The 17,764-nt window shown below is 39.7% G+C and overlaps 1 protein-coding gene across 2 annotated transcripts in view; it reads left to right on the top strand.

Moving 5' to 3' along the window:
* The window catches only part of SPTBN1 (spectrin beta, non-erythrocytic 1), a 93,532-nt gene extending 77,551 nt beyond the window's left edge, over positions 1-15,981 (top strand). Inside the window, exons 26-35 of one of the 2 annotated variants that reach the window (XM_075497031.1) lie at positions 487-731; positions 1,145-1,283; positions 2,383-2,467; positions 3,638-3,834; positions 4,943-5,055; positions 5,661-5,724; positions 10,863-11,101; positions 12,387-12,560; positions 14,574-14,616; positions 14,991-15,981. In XM_075497031.1, the coding sequence (XP_075353146.1) occupies positions 487-731; positions 1,145-1,283; positions 2,383-2,467; positions 3,638-3,834; positions 4,943-5,055; positions 5,661-5,724; positions 10,863-11,101; positions 12,387-12,560; positions 14,574-14,616; positions 14,991-15,206 (1,515 nt within the window). In that variant the 3' untranslated portion in view covers positions 15,207-15,981. Of the gene's footprint in view, positions 1-486; positions 732-1,144; positions 1,284-2,382; positions 2,468-3,637; positions 3,835-4,942; positions 5,056-5,660; positions 10,842-10,862; positions 11,102-12,386; positions 12,561-14,573; positions 14,617-14,990 lie in introns of those variants that run through there. The other variant, XM_075497032.1, reaches the window with a different exon arrangement.
* Positions 15,982-17,764: the final 1,783 nt, after the last annotated feature.

Here is a 17,764-nt window from a genome sequence, read left to right as displayed (position 1 = left end):
TTCAAATTTTCTTCTGTTTGAAGTCATTATCTACATTTTTGAAAAAAACCTCTCTGCCATTAAAATATACATTTTTTTCATACTCTGACAGAAAAGTTATGAAAAGTCATACTCTGTCAGAGTAGTGGTTTTGGTACAGGAGTTCCTGAGTGGCATTGAACATTTGATGAGGAAAGTGGTCCCCATTTGCCCTGACATTTAGCAGTCACTTTGTATGGGCACCCAGTTTTACAGGAGGTTTAGGCAGTGGCAAATCTTTGTTATTTTGGGGGCTCCTTGACCCAACAGTCTTCTCGAAGAAATATTCTCAGAGGGATATACTGATTTAATAACAGAACAAACCTTTTTAGTATCGACAGACCCAAATGTATTTGCAGTGACTTTAGAAAGCCATTCAAATTATGAATAACAGCCAAAATTTCCCAATGTTTGTGACTCAAAAGTATCCAAACGCTGATGCCTATTTCTCTTACAAAAACACACCAGGTGAGACAGCTGCAGGAGGATGCTGCTCGCCTTCAGGCTGCCTATGCTGGAGACAAAGCTGATGACATCCAGAAGAGGGAAAACGAGGTCCTAGAAGCATGGAAGGCGCTGTTGGATGCCTGCGAGGGCCGCAGGGTTAGACTGGTGGATACAGGAGACAAATTCCGTTTCTTCAGCATGGTTCGTGATCTCATGCTTTGGATGGAGGACGTTATCCGACAGATAGAAGCCCAAGAAAAGCCAAGGTAATGTGAAGTGTCTCTTCTCAATCAGAAGATAAGGCTGCAGGTCAGTTGAGGAGAAGACTCAGTATCGCTGAGCTAGAAATTCAGAGAGAGGCTGTCAAAATCCGATGGTGGTGTAGCAGCTTGCTTTTATGTATTGCTGCCCAGCAGAGGCTGGGGGCTTCTGAGGTAGTTGCCATGTAAAATGGTCTTCAAAGAGATTAAATCCCACACATTTGTTTGATTTCTGATTCAGACCAGAATGATGCCATTCCTAAGGAAAGGCTGCTAAGCAATCTTGCTTCCTGAACTACAAAGACAATCTAGGAATTAATATTTTCTTTGTACAGTTCTGGATTAGTTTACTTGTTTGAAAATGTAACAGCTGTTAAATCTGGAATACAAGTTTCTGAACCATGGATTGATCATTTTAGGGATGTTTCATCTGTTGAACTACTAATGAACAATCACCAGGGTATCAAAGCAGAAATTGATGCCCGAAACGACAGCTTTACTACCTGCATTGAGCTCGGCAAATCTCTTCTGGCAAGAAAACACTACGCATCAGAGGAGGTACTGTGCTTACTGAATGTGTAACAACCGCGGTGCAGCTGGCCTATAGATTTCGTTTCAGCTGGAGAAACTTGCATTGTGTAATCTAGAGATAAATAAACTGCGGATTTATAATGACATGCATTACTTCAGGGACTGTTCCACTTATTTGCTATTGTGAAATTAGCGTGTAGTTTAACCCTGTGAATTCATGTTGGATAGCAGAGATGGCACCTAAATTTAATTCTCAGTCCAGGAAATGCAAAGAAGCTGTTGCCCTCTGTTCTGTAGGGACAGCTGTGTTTAGAAAGGTGACTTCTTTGAGCAAGAGCAGAGACAACCATGAGACAGCCTGAATTTTGTACGGGGGAACTGGAATGCTATGAAGGGGCCTGCTAGGAGAAGGAGCAGGAAAAAGTTTGTCTCCTAGGGAGTAAATCCAGGGAATATTAAGAGGAAAATGTATCCAACTGCTTAAGGCCTAGATTTATTTTCTGGTTTGTCTAGGCCAGAGGATAGAGCATTTCTTCCTGTGTCTCTTCGGTGGAGAGAGGATAGCTAAATGTAAGATACTGCCCACTCAGGGAGGGGATATTTTCTGTGTCTGCATTACAGACGAGTGCTGTGGAGTATCCTCGGAGAAACATTTGCTCAGGAACTGGGAGGTTTTGCTAGCCAGTATTCACCCTGAGAATAACACAGGGCTTACGCTGGCATGTCAGTGTTGTTAGCGCAGGTAGCTGCAGGCTTTTTGTAAAAATCATGGGCAGTGCATTTTGCATTATTTGCTAGAAAAAGGGCAAAAGGTGTAATACATGGTTGCACTATTTAGATTTGTTTGTCCGTTATACTCTTTTTGTCAAATAGTCTTGGTGCTGTAGTTTTAACAGATATTGTATGCTTATGCAAACGTGATATTTTAATACAAATGCCATATTTATTTATACTTTGAAGAGAAAAACAGCTATTGTATTCACATTTAAGTCACTTTCTGACAGTTTAGCACAAGGTATCCTGTCCGTAAATGCCAGTGCTTTTTGCTGGTGGTAACAGCTTACGCGGTGTGGTGGGGTGAGCTTGGTGCTTATGTAACAGTCCTGCATTCTCCTCTTCAATCCAGATCAAGGAAAAGCTGCTGCAGCTGACAGAAAAGAGAAAAGAAATGATTGACAAATGGGAAGACAGATGGGAGTGGCTGAGACTGAGTAAGGACGTCCTTGGATTTCTTTTGGGAGGGCCATATCTAACTGTGTTTTCACTGTGTCTTGCTCAGCATTGAAAAAACCTGCAGCTCCTTACTCTTTTAGTAACAGTGTGTGTGTCCTGTGATTAAGATTCACAGCTGATGACTGTAAAATAACTGAGCATTTGAAACCAAGAAACTTGCACCAAAGGTTTTACTCTATATGATCAAATTTGGAGCTAGGTGAAACAGATCTACCGTATTTTGCAGGTGTCGCATTCCAACTGGGTTTCTACAAACGATGCACTACTAAAAAGTGGGGAGAAGTAAAGCCCTGCTACCTTACGCATGTAACGTGCCTGCATTATCTGACAGGCTAGAATGTTGATGAGCGGTTTACTGACAAAAGGTGTACTTTTAAGCATGGCAGCATTTTGCAAGTTTTACACCAGCAACAACAACCCAGTTCTGATACTCTAACAAAGTGATCCATATCTCATTTACGGACTGAAGCCTTTGCAGCAGACAGATGTCCAGGACCTCAAAACGTATATTGCAGTATAGTAATTTTGTGGGGTTCTGGGCTGCTGTGTATACTTCCTTTATTGTTTCTGAGCCTCAGCAGGCTTTAAGAAGTACAGTAGCATGGGTGATTGTCCCTCAGTTTGGATGTTTGCACCATATTATTCATCAAAATCGCTTGATCCTAGTCACAAAAGCTGTGGAAGCTTTTTTTCAGCTGTGAAGACAGAAGGAAGAAAACCTGGAACTGTAGCACTATAGACAAGCATAAAGTACAGAAATACTGCTTGCTGAAGGGAACTACAGTCTAGCTGTTCTGCAGACAGGGCAGTCTGAGGAAGAAAACCAGCAGATAACAGACTTTCTACTCCAAAGTTAGTAGGTTACAGCAGATCAGAACAAAAAGGAAACTCTGAAATTGCAAAATGAAATAATCTGTAGAAGAAGTGAAGGTGGGCCTCAACTTTTATTTTTCCTCGGATCAAACCAACAGGACAAACTTCTGCCTTTTAAATGATTAATTTCAGTGAGCTTAATTAAGGAAAATACTTAGCCAAATACACGTACTTTTTTCCCAAGCTATGTTTAAGTAAATTCAGAAGATGCCTGATGATTTCATGATGCTCTTTTTGACATTAATGGCACTGATTTCTGTACATTCTTTGCTCAGTTTTGGAGGTACACCAGTTTTCAAGAGATGCAAGTGTGGCTGAGGCCTGGCTGCTGGGACAGGAGCCCTACCTATCCAGTCGTGAAATAGGTCAAAGTGTTGATGAAGTGGAAAAATTAATTAAGCGGCATGAAGCATTTGAAAAATCCGCAGCTACTTGGGATGAGAGATTTGCAGCACTGGAAAGACTGACCACGGTGAGTGCTATAGGCAAGAATAACCTCTCTTGGTGCCATCTGATTGTTCGGAATAACTCCTAGCATCACCAACCTAATCTCCATTTGTTGATCCATTTGTTGATCAACCTAGGCCAGTCACCCAGGGCCTGAAGTTTCATGTTTCCAACGATACTAAAACCTTCCCAGGTTCATTTGAACTCAACAAACCGCAGGGAAAGCTTAAGTGATAAATGACCTTAGTCGTCAACAAGAGCTGTCTCAGGCCCAGGAGTGATGACGGAGAAGCAAATTCAAGAGCTGAGCAGTTTGCTCCAGCCCTCTGCCATGCAGGTTGTACTGCTAAAAGGGAAGGGGGATTCTGAGTGAAGAAGACCCAGATCCAAATCCTTGAAATTATTTTCGGTTAAAGACGACAGTGTGAGGAGACAGTGGTGGGGAGGGGGATTCAACTAAAATGTTTGTTGTGTTTTGACTGCTCCAGTACAAGGCTACATTGTGCCCTAGAAAGACATAATAAGCCAAAAAAACCCCCCACATTTTGAGCACAGCTGCAATGTCAGTAATTAATGCTTGGAGAGCATGTTACCATCTTTTGAGAATAATTTTACTTTAGACACTAAAATTGAAGTGGCTTGATTTTTCACACACACTGCGCATCACAGCTGCAGACAAAATGGAGTTTCTCAGCATCTTCAGAAATCAGGCTGGTTTTATTTAGATGATTAATTTCAGGGATTTGGATGTGGAACACTTTATTTCTATGTATGGCAAGCAGACAAGAGGATGTCACTTTTCAGTATTTTAATAGCTTGGGCTGCTTTCTTATTTGTCTGGGTTTCGTTCTAATAGAATGAATTAGAAAAGAAACATGGACAGTAGCAAGCTGCTGCCCAGGCAATCTACTTGACGTTAAAGGGTCTGATACGGTATGCCTTTACTGACAAATTCAGTGCCACAAACTTTGCATGATTAATACTTTTAAAGACTGATGCCTTCAAATTTTATTCCAATAAACTTCAATTTCAGTAATGTTTCAGAAAAATGTACAGAGTTATTTTTAGTTTCTAGAAATGCCCCTGAAAAATGTGCAGTGCTTTTAAATGCACAAAAACGTTTCATTTTTCAGTTGGAACTGCTGGAAGTACGTCGACAACAAGAGGAAGAGGAGAGGAAGAGGCAGCCGCCCACTCCAGAGCCAAGCCCAAAGGTTGCAGAGGATGCCGACTCCCAGCAGCAATGGTAAGCCCAGGGTGTGGGAAGCTGAACCGCGTACTTTACGCTGTTTCTTCAGACAGAGTTCTCAGGCTGAAGATGCATTGTAAAGGGAGAGTCTGGAGGTTGCATGATTTTGTAATGTGACCCTTTTTAGAAGACTTGGTGGATGTAGTTTATGGGGACAGGACCTTTCCCAGACATCTGAATTCCCTGCTAAGTTGAATTTTTCTTCATGACGCAGTGTTACAACTGCTGAGCTGTACCTGGCCCTGAAGTAAGAATGCTGTTTCTACACCCCTGTGTTATGAATTAAAATTTCTGAACAATCTGGGCTTTCTTCTTTAATGAGCATCAGTTACAGATAGATTTCAAGCCATGTCCGTGGAACATTAACATTTATAAAATTACTTATGTGGTAGGAGTAGACTTATTTGTAAGGTAACTGTCAGGAAAGCCTGTTTTGATCTTGCTTAACATTGGATTTATTCAGTTGGGTCTGAGGATTTTAAGAACTTGCTTGGATTTCTGAGGTGTGCAATATTCAGTAGGAAAATCTCATTTTGGTGAAAAAGATGGGTGACTTTCAAGAACTTAATACAATTTCTTTTCTTTTTCCTATCTCCCAACAGGGATGGGACAAAAGGAGAACAGGTTTCCCAAAATGGTTTACCATCAGACCAGGAATCTCCACGGGTTAGTTACCGCTCCCAAACCTACCAAAACTACAAAAACTTTATTAGCAGACGGACAGCCAATGACCGATCGTGGTCTGGACTGTGACATACAGAATCATTTGCAGCAAAAGACACTGTTTTTCAGTATGGTTTACTGGTACTGGTTTAATCTTTTGGCTTCAGATTTCCCTGCTGCTTTTCTCTTCCTTCCCATCAGTTGACTTTTATTTAATTAGTAGCCCCTTGGAGATATATTTGCTTCACTTTAATCCTTGTTTATTTGAATCTCCCCACTGACACTCAGTTGCTTTAAGGTGACACATTTATTTCATGTTATTTACTGTGAGTTTTTCATGTCGCTAATAGTATTAAGATTTTCCAGCTAAATCGTCCTTTATATGAGTAATTGAGATTTAATGAAATTACATCATAATGAAGAAGAGAACTAGAATCTGACAGGTATGACGCATCGAGTTATACTAACAGGTTTCAGCACGGCAACATTATTAAATCAGCTGCATTAGTAAGCGAGTTATTTACAAGGCCAAAGATAATACATGCAAGTGAGCTCGGCAGTAAAGGCTGGGAGGGAGGGGGGAGTTGTAACTATCGACAAAAAAAAGCCTTAAGGTTAGTTGTATAACATTCCATGCAGAATGGACTTATTGACCGCAGATAAAAATAAACATGAAATAAACCATTAAAAAGTAGTATCTAGATTTATCTTGGTATTTAGTCCTCATGAAGAGTTGTGATCTTGCTGAATAGCTATTTCGAGGCCCCATTTTGCCTCAGTTCTGTCCAATTTACACTACAGCAGTTCCATTTACTGACACTGGAGAGAGAGTAGTATAAATGAGAGTAGGGTGCAGACCCTTATGGAGAGGTTGTGATGCTTTTCTTTAAAAACTAAATAAACTACATTGGTCTAAGATCCCAGCTCTTTATTTTATGTAGATGTAGGTTGACTGGTCCATGCCTTATTCATTCCTTCTTGATAGGGAATGTCCCAGTGGAGTCAGGATGCATGCCAATAATCTTAATGTGCAGCCATAAAAATACCAGTAAATATGTATATATAGTTAAAGCAACTCAGTAGTTGAAAACTGGCTTGTCTCTCCATTACCTTCCTGTAAAGCCTACTTGCTTGAATTAATGCTTTGACTGGTGAGAAAAATGACACTTCTCTTTCTTGTGCTTCTGAACCTCACTCTCTGAGGTCATATTAAGCACAGGAAAGGCTCCTGGCAGGCTCAGATCAGTGGATATTAGAGCTCTTACCAGTACTGCAAAGGAAATGCAGGTCCCAGCCTAGGACTCTGGGAGGAAATGCCTTTCAGCATAAGTTTATCTTTGAAAAGCCCATCCCAGTTACTTTTCGGTCTGCACACAGACTCTGTCAATGCTCTAGGATACGAAGCAGTTTGACCTTTTTCTTTCTTTAAATAAAGCCTTTCGGTTCATCTTTAATACTAAATGATGAAGTGAGCTGTCTGTTGAACATTCTAATGCTTATGAAATTATATATAGTTGTGGCAAGGAACGTGAGGTGGCCTGCAAGTGCATCCCAGATCATCATCATCTTGTTGGTTACCACAGCCTTATACATCACCTGTTCGCTGCTTCTTTTTATCTTACGATACATAACGCATTTCCATGTTAATCTTTGCCATCTGCACTTCAGTCTTTCATGGGAGCTTTCTAGCTCAGTTCACTGAATCTTGTGTTGCAATACATCAGACGTACACAGCTGTATTTCTGATTTGAGGCGCGAAATATGCTGCTGTTGATCTGAATTTAGACTTCTGACGACTAGCTGAGCAGTGCAGCTGAATTGTTCTGTATTGGCTGAGCTCGTAAAGTGAGAAAGATGATTGAAAGGATGTGCTTCGGTAATTGTACTTTTGCTGTAACTTGTCTTTCCACTTCATGATGCATGTTTTTTTTTCTTTTGTCAGGATAACAACATATAGCTTCTTAATGCTTTTAAAAATTCCATATAAATTTATGCAGATGATCTGGTGACTACCTACACCAGTGTTGGCTCTCTGTGCCTGTAAGAGTATGACAGTTCTCAGAGCAGTATAGCTGTAGCTTCATACTCCACCATCTGGCAAGCCTTCAGATGTATTCTGGCTAAAAAGTAGTATGTAAAAGTAATTTATGTAGATACACTTTTTTCATTGTATTAGTACACTTACATATAAAAATTACACTGTTATGATGAAGAAGAATGAATTAAGTCATTGATTAAGGTCATAATTTTAGGCACTAGAAGTGTAAGATTTCCCCTATTTATTGTAGCCTATGGTACTGGCTTAAAACATTAAAATGGTACTTATGCCAGAACAACGTATAGGCTGTCATCTATTTGCATCTGAAAAAGGCAAATACGTCCCTATTATTTAAGCTGTGGTGCAGAGACTTAAACTGATGAACTGAATACAATGTTGCTTCAAGCACTATGAAAATCAAAGGGATGTCTCCAGTCATTGTCACCAGCTGTCTTGTTGCATGTTATAGTCCTGATTTAAATATCTCAAGAGGAGTCTTCAGCCACTAAAGCACTTGCAACTAACCTCTCAGTCACGATTAAGGAAACTGTTTTCATGTACATGATAACTGTTTTGTTGTAACAGTATAGTTTGCTATTAATGTTTGTCCTCCGTCCCGTTGTCTCTGCATGCCCGACGCATGTTTCCATTAAAGTTTGTTTAGCTCCTGGTTTTTCTCTATTTTCATGACACATTCTTTGCATAGCTGTTTATGATTCAGATTTATTTTGCTTGTTTTCTGTTAATTGTAGATAACACATGAAAAGGAAATAAAACCCGAAAGAGGATCAGAAAAGCTTTTTATAGCCCTTTTACAATCAGTAGAATTTTAAGTAGAAGGTACAGGTCTGGTTGTGTGATTTTAGTTGGCAGTTATCTTTTAAAACCACAGGGTTGCAGACTGCAGCACTGAATTACATGTTATTTCCCATAAAAACACGTTAAGTAGCTGTGCAGTGGCTGTTGTTTTGAGACTGGTCTGTTTTACTTCAGGTTAGTGGTTACAGGTACCCCAAAGTCAGTAATATTTTCACATCTTGCTGGTATCGCTACAGAAAACATGCTTCTTTCAGCATCGGTTTAGGTAACTGGTAGTTCTGGGGAGTTTATGTAGGTTGTTGAGATAAGTTACTGGGGTCTATGTAATTCCTTATTGCTGGTCACAAAGACAGGGATCCAGCCAGTTGAAAAGCAGAGAGTTTGAGGTTTGGTAACTGTCACTAGTCAAAAAGATTTGCAAAGGGCTGTCCTTTTTCTTGAACGCTGTCTGTTGGCCGTTGGTGATCAGCACTGGTGATGATTGATTAGTTGAGCTTTCATTGGTGAATCACTGGTGGTTTATTTCACTACCTGTGTTACAGCAGCTGTGCTGGCAGGGTTTGGGTAATCTTCAGCCCCATCTATTTATTTACCCTCTCCCCCCTTTAATGCAGCATTTTTGTTACATTTTGAGATTTGGATACCAATAGTGAGGTTCGGTGGCTTGGATTTATCCTAATTGTGAAGAAGCATTGTCATTGATTTTTATTTCCACTCGATAACAGTGCAGGGTGGATGTTCCCTCTTAGGAAGTAGGCTGTAAGGCTACGTGTCTTTAGGGACAGAGTAAAATAGATATATCTGAAGTGGAATGTGAGCTGTGGTTCTTTCCCTGTTTCAGTGGTGTAGTGTTTGTACTCTGGAGATTTAGATTCCTTAAAGGCAGTTAACCAATCCTTCCCATATTCATAGCAAGCTGACACTTAGATCTTCCTAGGTCAATACATGAGGTACAAAGATGTGAGGTACAATAACGTGTACTTGGCAGGTATCAGAAGTTCTAGCAAACGGTGGCAAAATTTAGTTTGTTGCATAATAATTCGGCTGCTTTTGAATTGTCCAGGCCATGTGCAGAAGTGGGAATGTCTAATTATTGTGCCATTCACAAATACCTGCTTGTCTGCATAAAAACAGTCCAGAATGTTTGTAATCTACTAGAGCATTAGCAGCACTAAGCTTTAGTAACTTGCTAATAATAATAATACACACTGGTTGTGTAACTCCTGAGCTGCTACCAACGGCTCTACATGTCAAAGTAATGGTACAAGAAAAAAAAACTGGGACCAAGCTGCATTTCAAAAGCTTATAGCCATTAGGATTCCAATTTAAATGATTTTTGGATGAATGGCTCCTGAAGACGTCGACAGCTTGACCAGTCAGAGCTGCTGGAAACATGGCTGCTCTCTAGGCTATCTCGATCACAGTGCGGCAGGCAACGCGATCAACAAAGCAAGTGATGGGCAAGGCCTTGGTTCTGTCTTTGTTTGGGGGTAAATAGCTGTGTGATGTTGTGTGACTGTGGTGGTTTTCAGTTCCTTTAACAAAAATCCAATCCACCTAATAACAGAAGTCTGAAAAAGACCTTGATAAATTGACACATGACCTCATTTCCCTTGTCTTTAAGATCCAATATCCTAACTGGGATGGTGGAGATGAAATGCATGGTGTAATCTTTCTAATTTCTGCATGTTTTGATTTTGTTGTGTCACTAGGGGAATGGGGAAAGTGGGAAAGGAGCTTTTACAGAAACAAATAAATTGTGTAAATTTTTGTAAATGCTCCTGGGTAATTTTGACGGATTTTTCTGCTGACTTATAGTTAATATCTTTTATAGACTTTTAGTACCCCAGTAATGCCATAAATATATTTAAGGTGGCTGATGTGTATAACTTCTACTGTTCCTCTAGGTTTGCAGAAAGTGTGATTGTTACTGTTCCAAACATTTGAGTACTTAGCAACAGAATTGAATGCTCTCATTTTAGGAATAACAATATATAAAAGAATACGAATTGACCAGCAGAGCAAAGCACAGTAAAATTCACACTGATATTCAGCTGCTCTTATTTTCCCATCTCTCCACCTATAAAATGGGTACTAATCCATTCATACCTTCTAATTTCCTTGGCCTTCTGTGTCTCCATGGAGTGTGAGAAAGATCTTATTGGCCTGTGTCATTCTCCAGGCAAAGTTTATACACAGCCACATTGCGCAGGGAAACAGATTAACTGCAAGATACCTCAGTGTTGTGAGGCTTCTAGCTGAACTTTTTTTCCACTGTTCCTAGGTGGCAGAAACTGCAGAAACAAACGAAATGGTCAATGGAGCTGCAGAACAGAGGACAAGTTCGAAAGAGTCTAGTCCTGTTCCTTCTCCAACGGCAGACCGCAAAGCCAAGACCGCCATTCAGGCCCAGACTGCTGCTACCCTACCAGCCAAAACACAGGAGATTCCTTCAGCTCAGATGGAGGGCTTCTTACATCGCAAACATGAATGGGAGACACACAGCAAGAAAGCCTCGAGCAGGTAAAGGACTCGCTGCATAATGCAGATAGTTGCATCCGAACTCACCAAGATGTAAGAGAGTAAATGTTATCCCTGCAGCTATTACCTTCTCACAGCTCCTAAACACCTTTCAGGCTTATGCTCCTGTTGTAGGAACTGTGGATGCATGGTTGAACAGTATATTCGATGAAGTTGCAATCTAAAGATACATGGTAGAAAATGCAGTGTTAGCCATATTTGGAAGGTGGAAAACTGAGGCATAAAGATACCATGACTTTTCCCACTTCACATGATGAATTTGTGGCAGTAGTGGGATTTGATTCCAGATCTCTCAAGTTGTACATTACTACAAGAAAAGAAAAACATGTAGGTGTGAGAATAGAAATGTCCATATTCTTCTGACGTTTTCTGTTTGCACATTAGCACTTTCCACCTACTCTGTAATCTGTTCAGAAGAGAAAAGCGGGTAAAGATGATTTTTTGTGCCTTAGTTGATTCCATTCCTCAGGACCTGATCCTGCAGTTCTCAAACAGGCAAAACTTCTCAGATTTCTGTCTGCAGAAAAGCAGACTGGGGTCCTTCATGACCTGAGAGAGCTTTTGAAACCAGATTTATGGCTTGGCTGACAAGGAAAATGTTGACTAGCAAGTGGTGAGCTACACCAACATCTGAGGGATTTGGTAGGAGCCGAAGTACTCAGCAGAGCTGAGTGCAGATCACAGATGAGTACAGTACTGCCCTGATTTTTGTTCAGCTAGAGTTGTTCACACTGCAGAACTACTTTGAGGCAGTGACAGCCACCAACAGTAATATCTAGGGACTCTTATTTCTAGTAATCATTGATTTTTACAGCTATATTCGAGAATGAAGCGGATGATGCCACTAAGAGTATTTGTAACAATCAAGGATTTCACATGCAATCCATTTGTTAGCTTGCAGCACAATGAGAATTCCTTCTACAATAAAGTGTAGTCATTAAAAGGTCAATCAATTTCTCTCCCAACTATGCAAACTGCCTAGTCTGCCAAACAGCCCTCCCACTGTTAAGATACTCTTATGTGCTATCAGAGAGAGCTCTGGAAATCTCTATCCCATTTGGCTCAAAGCCAGGACTTTTGTCTTGAAGCCATGCTTTTATGAGAGAATTTGCTGTCTGCAGTTGCCAGGACAGTGTATGCTGTATTCGCATCCACAGGCTGAACTAGTCTCCATTATCTTATAGAAATAATTGTGTTTGGTTTCTCCAGTTCTGCAAGTAAGAGCGTTAGATTTATAAATACTTTTGTTGTTTTCCATGTCTTGAAGATCATGGCATAACGTGTACTGTGTCATAAACAACCAAGAGATGGGCTTCTACAAGGATTCGAAAGCTGCTGCTTCTGGCATCCCCTACCACAGTGAGATTCCTGTCAGCTTGAAAGAAGCAGTCTGTGAAATAGCGGTCGATTATAAAAAGAAAAAGCATGTGTTCAAGCTAAGGTAAACCTGTTGAAGCATCTTGTCATTAGTTTAAGTTGTGGTGGGTATGTTCACTGTGCGAATTCATGGGAGGATCCAGCCCAGGAATTGATCATAGTTATTAACTGCAGTATCTACTTTTCTGAACAAGCTCTTCCCAACACTGAAACGTGGTATATTTATCAAAGGTAGTAAGCACAAAACAGTATCAAAACAAAAACAATCTGTGCACTTTATTTGCATCTGGGACAAGACTAGACGTGGCTGCCTGAAGTTAGGAGCCTGCATTTAAAAACGCTGGGCTTTTCAGCTGCTCCCTCTGGAATTAATTGGAAAGAGCTGAAAGTTCATGGTTCTGCTTTTTTCCAAAATCAAGCCTCTTGTTTAATTTTTTCAGTATAGATTTAGGAGACTACTGAAGACATCTATCACATTTTCAGGTTTAGAACATGTAGTTGCAGACCATTTCATTTTGAAGTATGTGAAGTACTTCCTGTTCAAAGGTTAAAAAAAGTAAGGCTTTTCCTTCTGAAATTGTGTTTCTGTTTTACTGATCAATCTTTTCGTGCCAAGAGTGAAAAAATGTTTTATTACTACACAGCTGCTAGGTGATTCTGTCAAAGCAGACTCGCTTTATGAACTGATCAATTCGTGTATTCCAAGATATAATTTTTTTTTCTTAATTTTGTATTGATACAAGAGTCCTCTAAAGATGATAGAATCCATATCCAGGGACATTTGCTTTATAGCAAATACATAAGGAAATATATAGCAAATATTTAGGGAAATTTACTTTTCTTGAAGACTGGCCTGCAGCTATGCGATTCATTCATTATACTATTTTAAACATCTCTGAATTGATAATGTAAGGATATACTTGCTCCAAATACAAGGTTAGACAGAAAAATCAATGACCCTTCTTTTCACAGTACCCTCTCACCTGCGTCAGGGCTCTCGGGTAATTGCATGTAGCATATTTTCTTTACTCATTCTCATTAGGAGGGTCCCCAGGGAGTTCACCAGCTCGTCATGTCAAATCTGTCTCTCCAACCTGAGAAGGGGTATGTTGTTGCACATCTGAGAGGCTGAGGTCTCTGCAGATCTCACGTGCAGGCAGATTTCTCACAGAAAGCTCTAGTTGTGATCTACGGAGAGTACACTGGAAATATTTTTCTTAATTTTTTAAAGAAGAAAGCAAGGCACAATTATATTCTTCCTAGGGTCTGTCTGTCTTCGCCATTATTTTACTGTTTAACACTTCATTTCGTTTCATAAAGAGATTTTAAAATGCTTTCTTTTTGTGGGGAAAGATCAGGAAGCCTGCAACACAGCTCCCACTGACCCTGCCTCCTACTTACTCAGATGCCTGATCTGATGTTATTCAGTCTTTTTTTGAATTAGTGTATATCTTTACATACATTGTTAAATGTGTCCCCGTTAAACCGTCTGAGTAAAATCAGCACAGAAATAAAACAGAAGGGAGACTCTGGCCTTCAGCGTGAGAAGAGGCAGCTAGTCATAAATAATACACAGTATAGTATCTCGAGTCACCACCACAGTAGTTATGACAGCAGAGCAGCTGCAGAATTTTGCTAGGTTCTACATGGCTTTTCTACAAAAGCCATGAAAACTCTGGGTGTTGCCTGTGACTTTTGTCTTTTTAAAGTAATGAGTAAACTTTTATACTGTCTTTTGCAAAAGAGAAAAGATCTGCCTGAAAGAGCAAGAACTGAAGCAGCAATCATCAGCTGCTGAAGATGGCAAGCTCTGCAGTGCGTCCTGACATGCCGGAACACGTCCGCTATCATAAGCATGTCTAGAGCCCAGAATATACAGTGTGTGGCTGCCTCTGCGTGACAGTACAGGATACCAAAACATGAATTGTTGGGGTGTATTTGTGCACGCATAGATGTTATGACTGTCCTGTGCAGTCCCATATGTCTCAGTCTGATTATGTACCGTAGCTAAACAAGCAGGAGTGGAAGCAGTGTGACTACTACTAAGCTAAATTTATGATGGTTGTTTTCTTTACAGATTGACTGATGGCAACGAATACCTCTTCCAAGCCAAAGACGATGTAAGTTTGTTTTTCTTATTGTTTATTACTGATGTGATATCTGCGCTGTTGTAGAACAGGAAAAAAAATAGCTGCTAAGAGCTTGGGGGGAGGGGGTTTAATTTCCTGGTCTGCAGCCTTGTGCATATGTGTGCGTAATGTGTAGATTCAGCAGCTCCCACTGGCACCACCAGGGCAGCAGGGCTTTTCAGATACAGCTTCCAGTAGATGTCTTCTGCAGGTGTGTAACCAGAGGAGTGCCAGATGATGAGTTAGGACCGTGTTTCTTTTCGTTTCCCACTTCTGTCCGTTTCCCTTCCACAATGTTGAGTGAATTAGAGAGGGCGTGTGACACATGGATTGTAACAGCTTTCTGCCTTTGGGGCTTCTTGAAGGAGGAGATGAACACGTGGATTCAGGCCATCACATCAGCTATCTCTTCTGATAAAATCGAAGTGTCCCCGACCACCCAGAGCACTCCAGCCTCCAGCCGTGCCCAGACCCTCCCTGCCAGCGTCACAATAACCAGCGAGTCCAGCCCTGGCAAGCGGGAGAAAGACAAAGAGAAAGACAAAGAGAAAAGATTCAGCCTTTTTGGTAAAAAGAAGTGAACTCCATCTCCACACACTGCACTTCTCTGACCGTTCCAGTGGAATTCCAGCATGCGAGCTCAGAACCAATACGTTACTCTCTGTGCCTCATGTTCCTCAATGTGATTGACATTTTTTTATTTATAGAGCGTTTTAAAATAAAAAGCCAATAAAAAAGAATCTAAAGTTACAAATGTATGAGGTGCATTGGGCAGCTTCTGTAGGAGGGGGAGGACCAGGTTTTGGGGGGTTGTTTTTGTTTGTTTTTTTTGTTTGGTTTTTTTTTTTTTTTTTAAATGAAGTTAATGTAGATTAGATCTTAATATTTAAACTGTTCCTCAATTTTGTGAGGCTGTCTTGGAAAATAACCCACTCCTAGTGCTATTGGTATGCAAGGCAGCGGTGCTTTCGAATCTACTGTGCACATCAAAAACCAATGTACAAATTTTCAAAAATGTTCACTTCCATTTAAGGTTGTTATGCTGAGTCTTGACTAGTAGACCCTCCCATTACAATTCTAACATTTATTAAAATGATAGTGTATTATCTTTGCTGTAACAGAGTGCAGGTCTGCATTAACTTACAGACAAACCATTTATATCCTGGCATTGGTTATTAACACAACCTGAAGCTTTTCTGCATCAAGTACGACAGATAAGAATGTTGGTGTACAAGATGGATTAGCAGGCTGATACAGTTTTAAATAATCTGTAATTTCAAATTTTTTTTTTTTGCTGAAATACATTATATTGTATGTTTCAGATAATTCTAGTACAAAGTATAATAAGACTAGATGTATAATAAACCCTTTAAAATCATTGATAAGTGTAAAAGTGGAACTGAAGCATTTACTGGAAAAGTAATGTTACTCAAATGGTTACTTGCTTGTCAGCTGCAGCACTGTGTGTTATAATTTTGCTACATTACCTTGCTATTTGATACATAGTGTGCATTTCTCTGTCACTGTAACTATTGTAATGAAAAATTTTCATCTTACTGCACAATCAAAAATTACATTTAATAGGAATGAACTTTCAGTGACTGGGCCTGTAGTCAAGAGTAGTACTGGAACTGGCTTTCAGTTGTATCGAACTATACCTCTAGACTTTTACCCTATCTGTTAAATATATGCTATGTCATTAAATGCTTTTAAAACTAAATATGCTGGTTAAGTTTCTTATTTCATTTCTGACGATGTTAAATCATAATTTTGAAAGAGGATCAAAAATAAAGTTATTTTAAAATGTCATCTCTCCTGTGCTCTAAAACGAATGCCTTCAAATGTAATTCCTTTTTTTTTTGTGCGACAGTTCATACTGAAATAGTTGTTTCCTCTCTTTCCACTTTTCTTTACCTTCCTTGTCCCTTCACTTCCCACCTGCCCTCCCTTTCACCCTGCCCCCCAAATTAAGTGCCAAAGAATAAAGAGGGAAGGAATTAAATCAAAGTTTTGTAAAATACTTTGATATAGATATTTTTGGTGAGAAAGAAATCCAGCAGAATCCATGGCAGTAAGCATAAGCACAGGCTAGGGCAATTGAGCGAATTACCTGAACATCTCACCCGATTGAGGTAAATATCTATGGACTAGTTTGCAGGAAAAGAGATTATTTTAGGTAATTTTAGTTCTCCGACTTTCTACGTACCCTTTGCTCCAGTGCTTCAGTCCTCAGTAAATCAGGCAATAATTGAACTTTATAATTTACTGAGGACTTGTTGTCCTGCCCAGTTTGATTTCACTGGGGGTTTTTACATCAACTTTTTTTAAACATACTTCTCTTAAGGTACAGCCACCATTGCACTTCTGCGATGACATACGTTTAATGCAGCTAAGGTGATTCCAAAGCTCGCTATTTCCTTGACCTTGTCAGCATTTCAGAGACTGGCGTCTTTTCAGAATTTTCTTTAGGTTGGATGCCATCTAGGGAACCATCTAAAAGGAGTAGCTCCAAGAAGCTCTAATAGGCAGTAGAAGTTTTAAAATCAACAAAATGTAAGGAACCTGTTTTTTAATTTGTTGTGATTATTAAAATACACTCAAATATAATTTTAGATGGAAAGCAGATAAACTGCAAACTAATGTATTTCCATGCCACAGTTTCCTGAACATGTGACCAATGGAGTGTCTTAATTCTTTTCATGGATTATACTGTGTTTTCTGGGTTTTTCTTGTTTCTGAAGTTTTGGGTTATTAAACAATTGAATGTTCATGCACATGAGTTTTTACGCCTGTAATAGTACATAGTTCCAGTCTAATTGTTAGTAAAATGTAGGATAACACCACTAGTCTTGTAAATGTAAAATTTAAAACGGTATAAAAAGCTGAGGTTTAACATTAGAAGAGAAACGTGAAATGTTCTTCTTAGTTGACTACATAAAAATGTTGATGCCTTACCATTTTTGTTACTTCAATTAAGCTATTATGACAAGTGATTTAACGGATTGATCTTGAGTTCCTGTTGTGTGTAATCCTGTAGTGTCTTGGTTGAACATGCCTTCAGAATTGTTTTTCTTGTTTTGTCTTGCTCCTGACTGCAAGTTGTTTCTGAAAACTACTCGAATAAAAATCCTTTCTGCTT

Source organism: Mycteria americana, chromosome 3 (genome assembly GCF_035582795.1).
Source record: "Mycteria americana isolate JAX WOST 10 ecotype Jacksonville Zoo and Gardens chromosome 3, USCA_MyAme_1.0, whole genome shotgun sequence".
Classification (NCBI taxonomy): domain Eukaryota; kingdom Metazoa; phylum Chordata; class Aves; order Ciconiiformes; family Ciconiidae; genus Mycteria; species Mycteria americana.
Note: the sequence above shows the minus strand (reverse complement) of the source record. Positions and strands in the feature narration are given on the sequence as shown.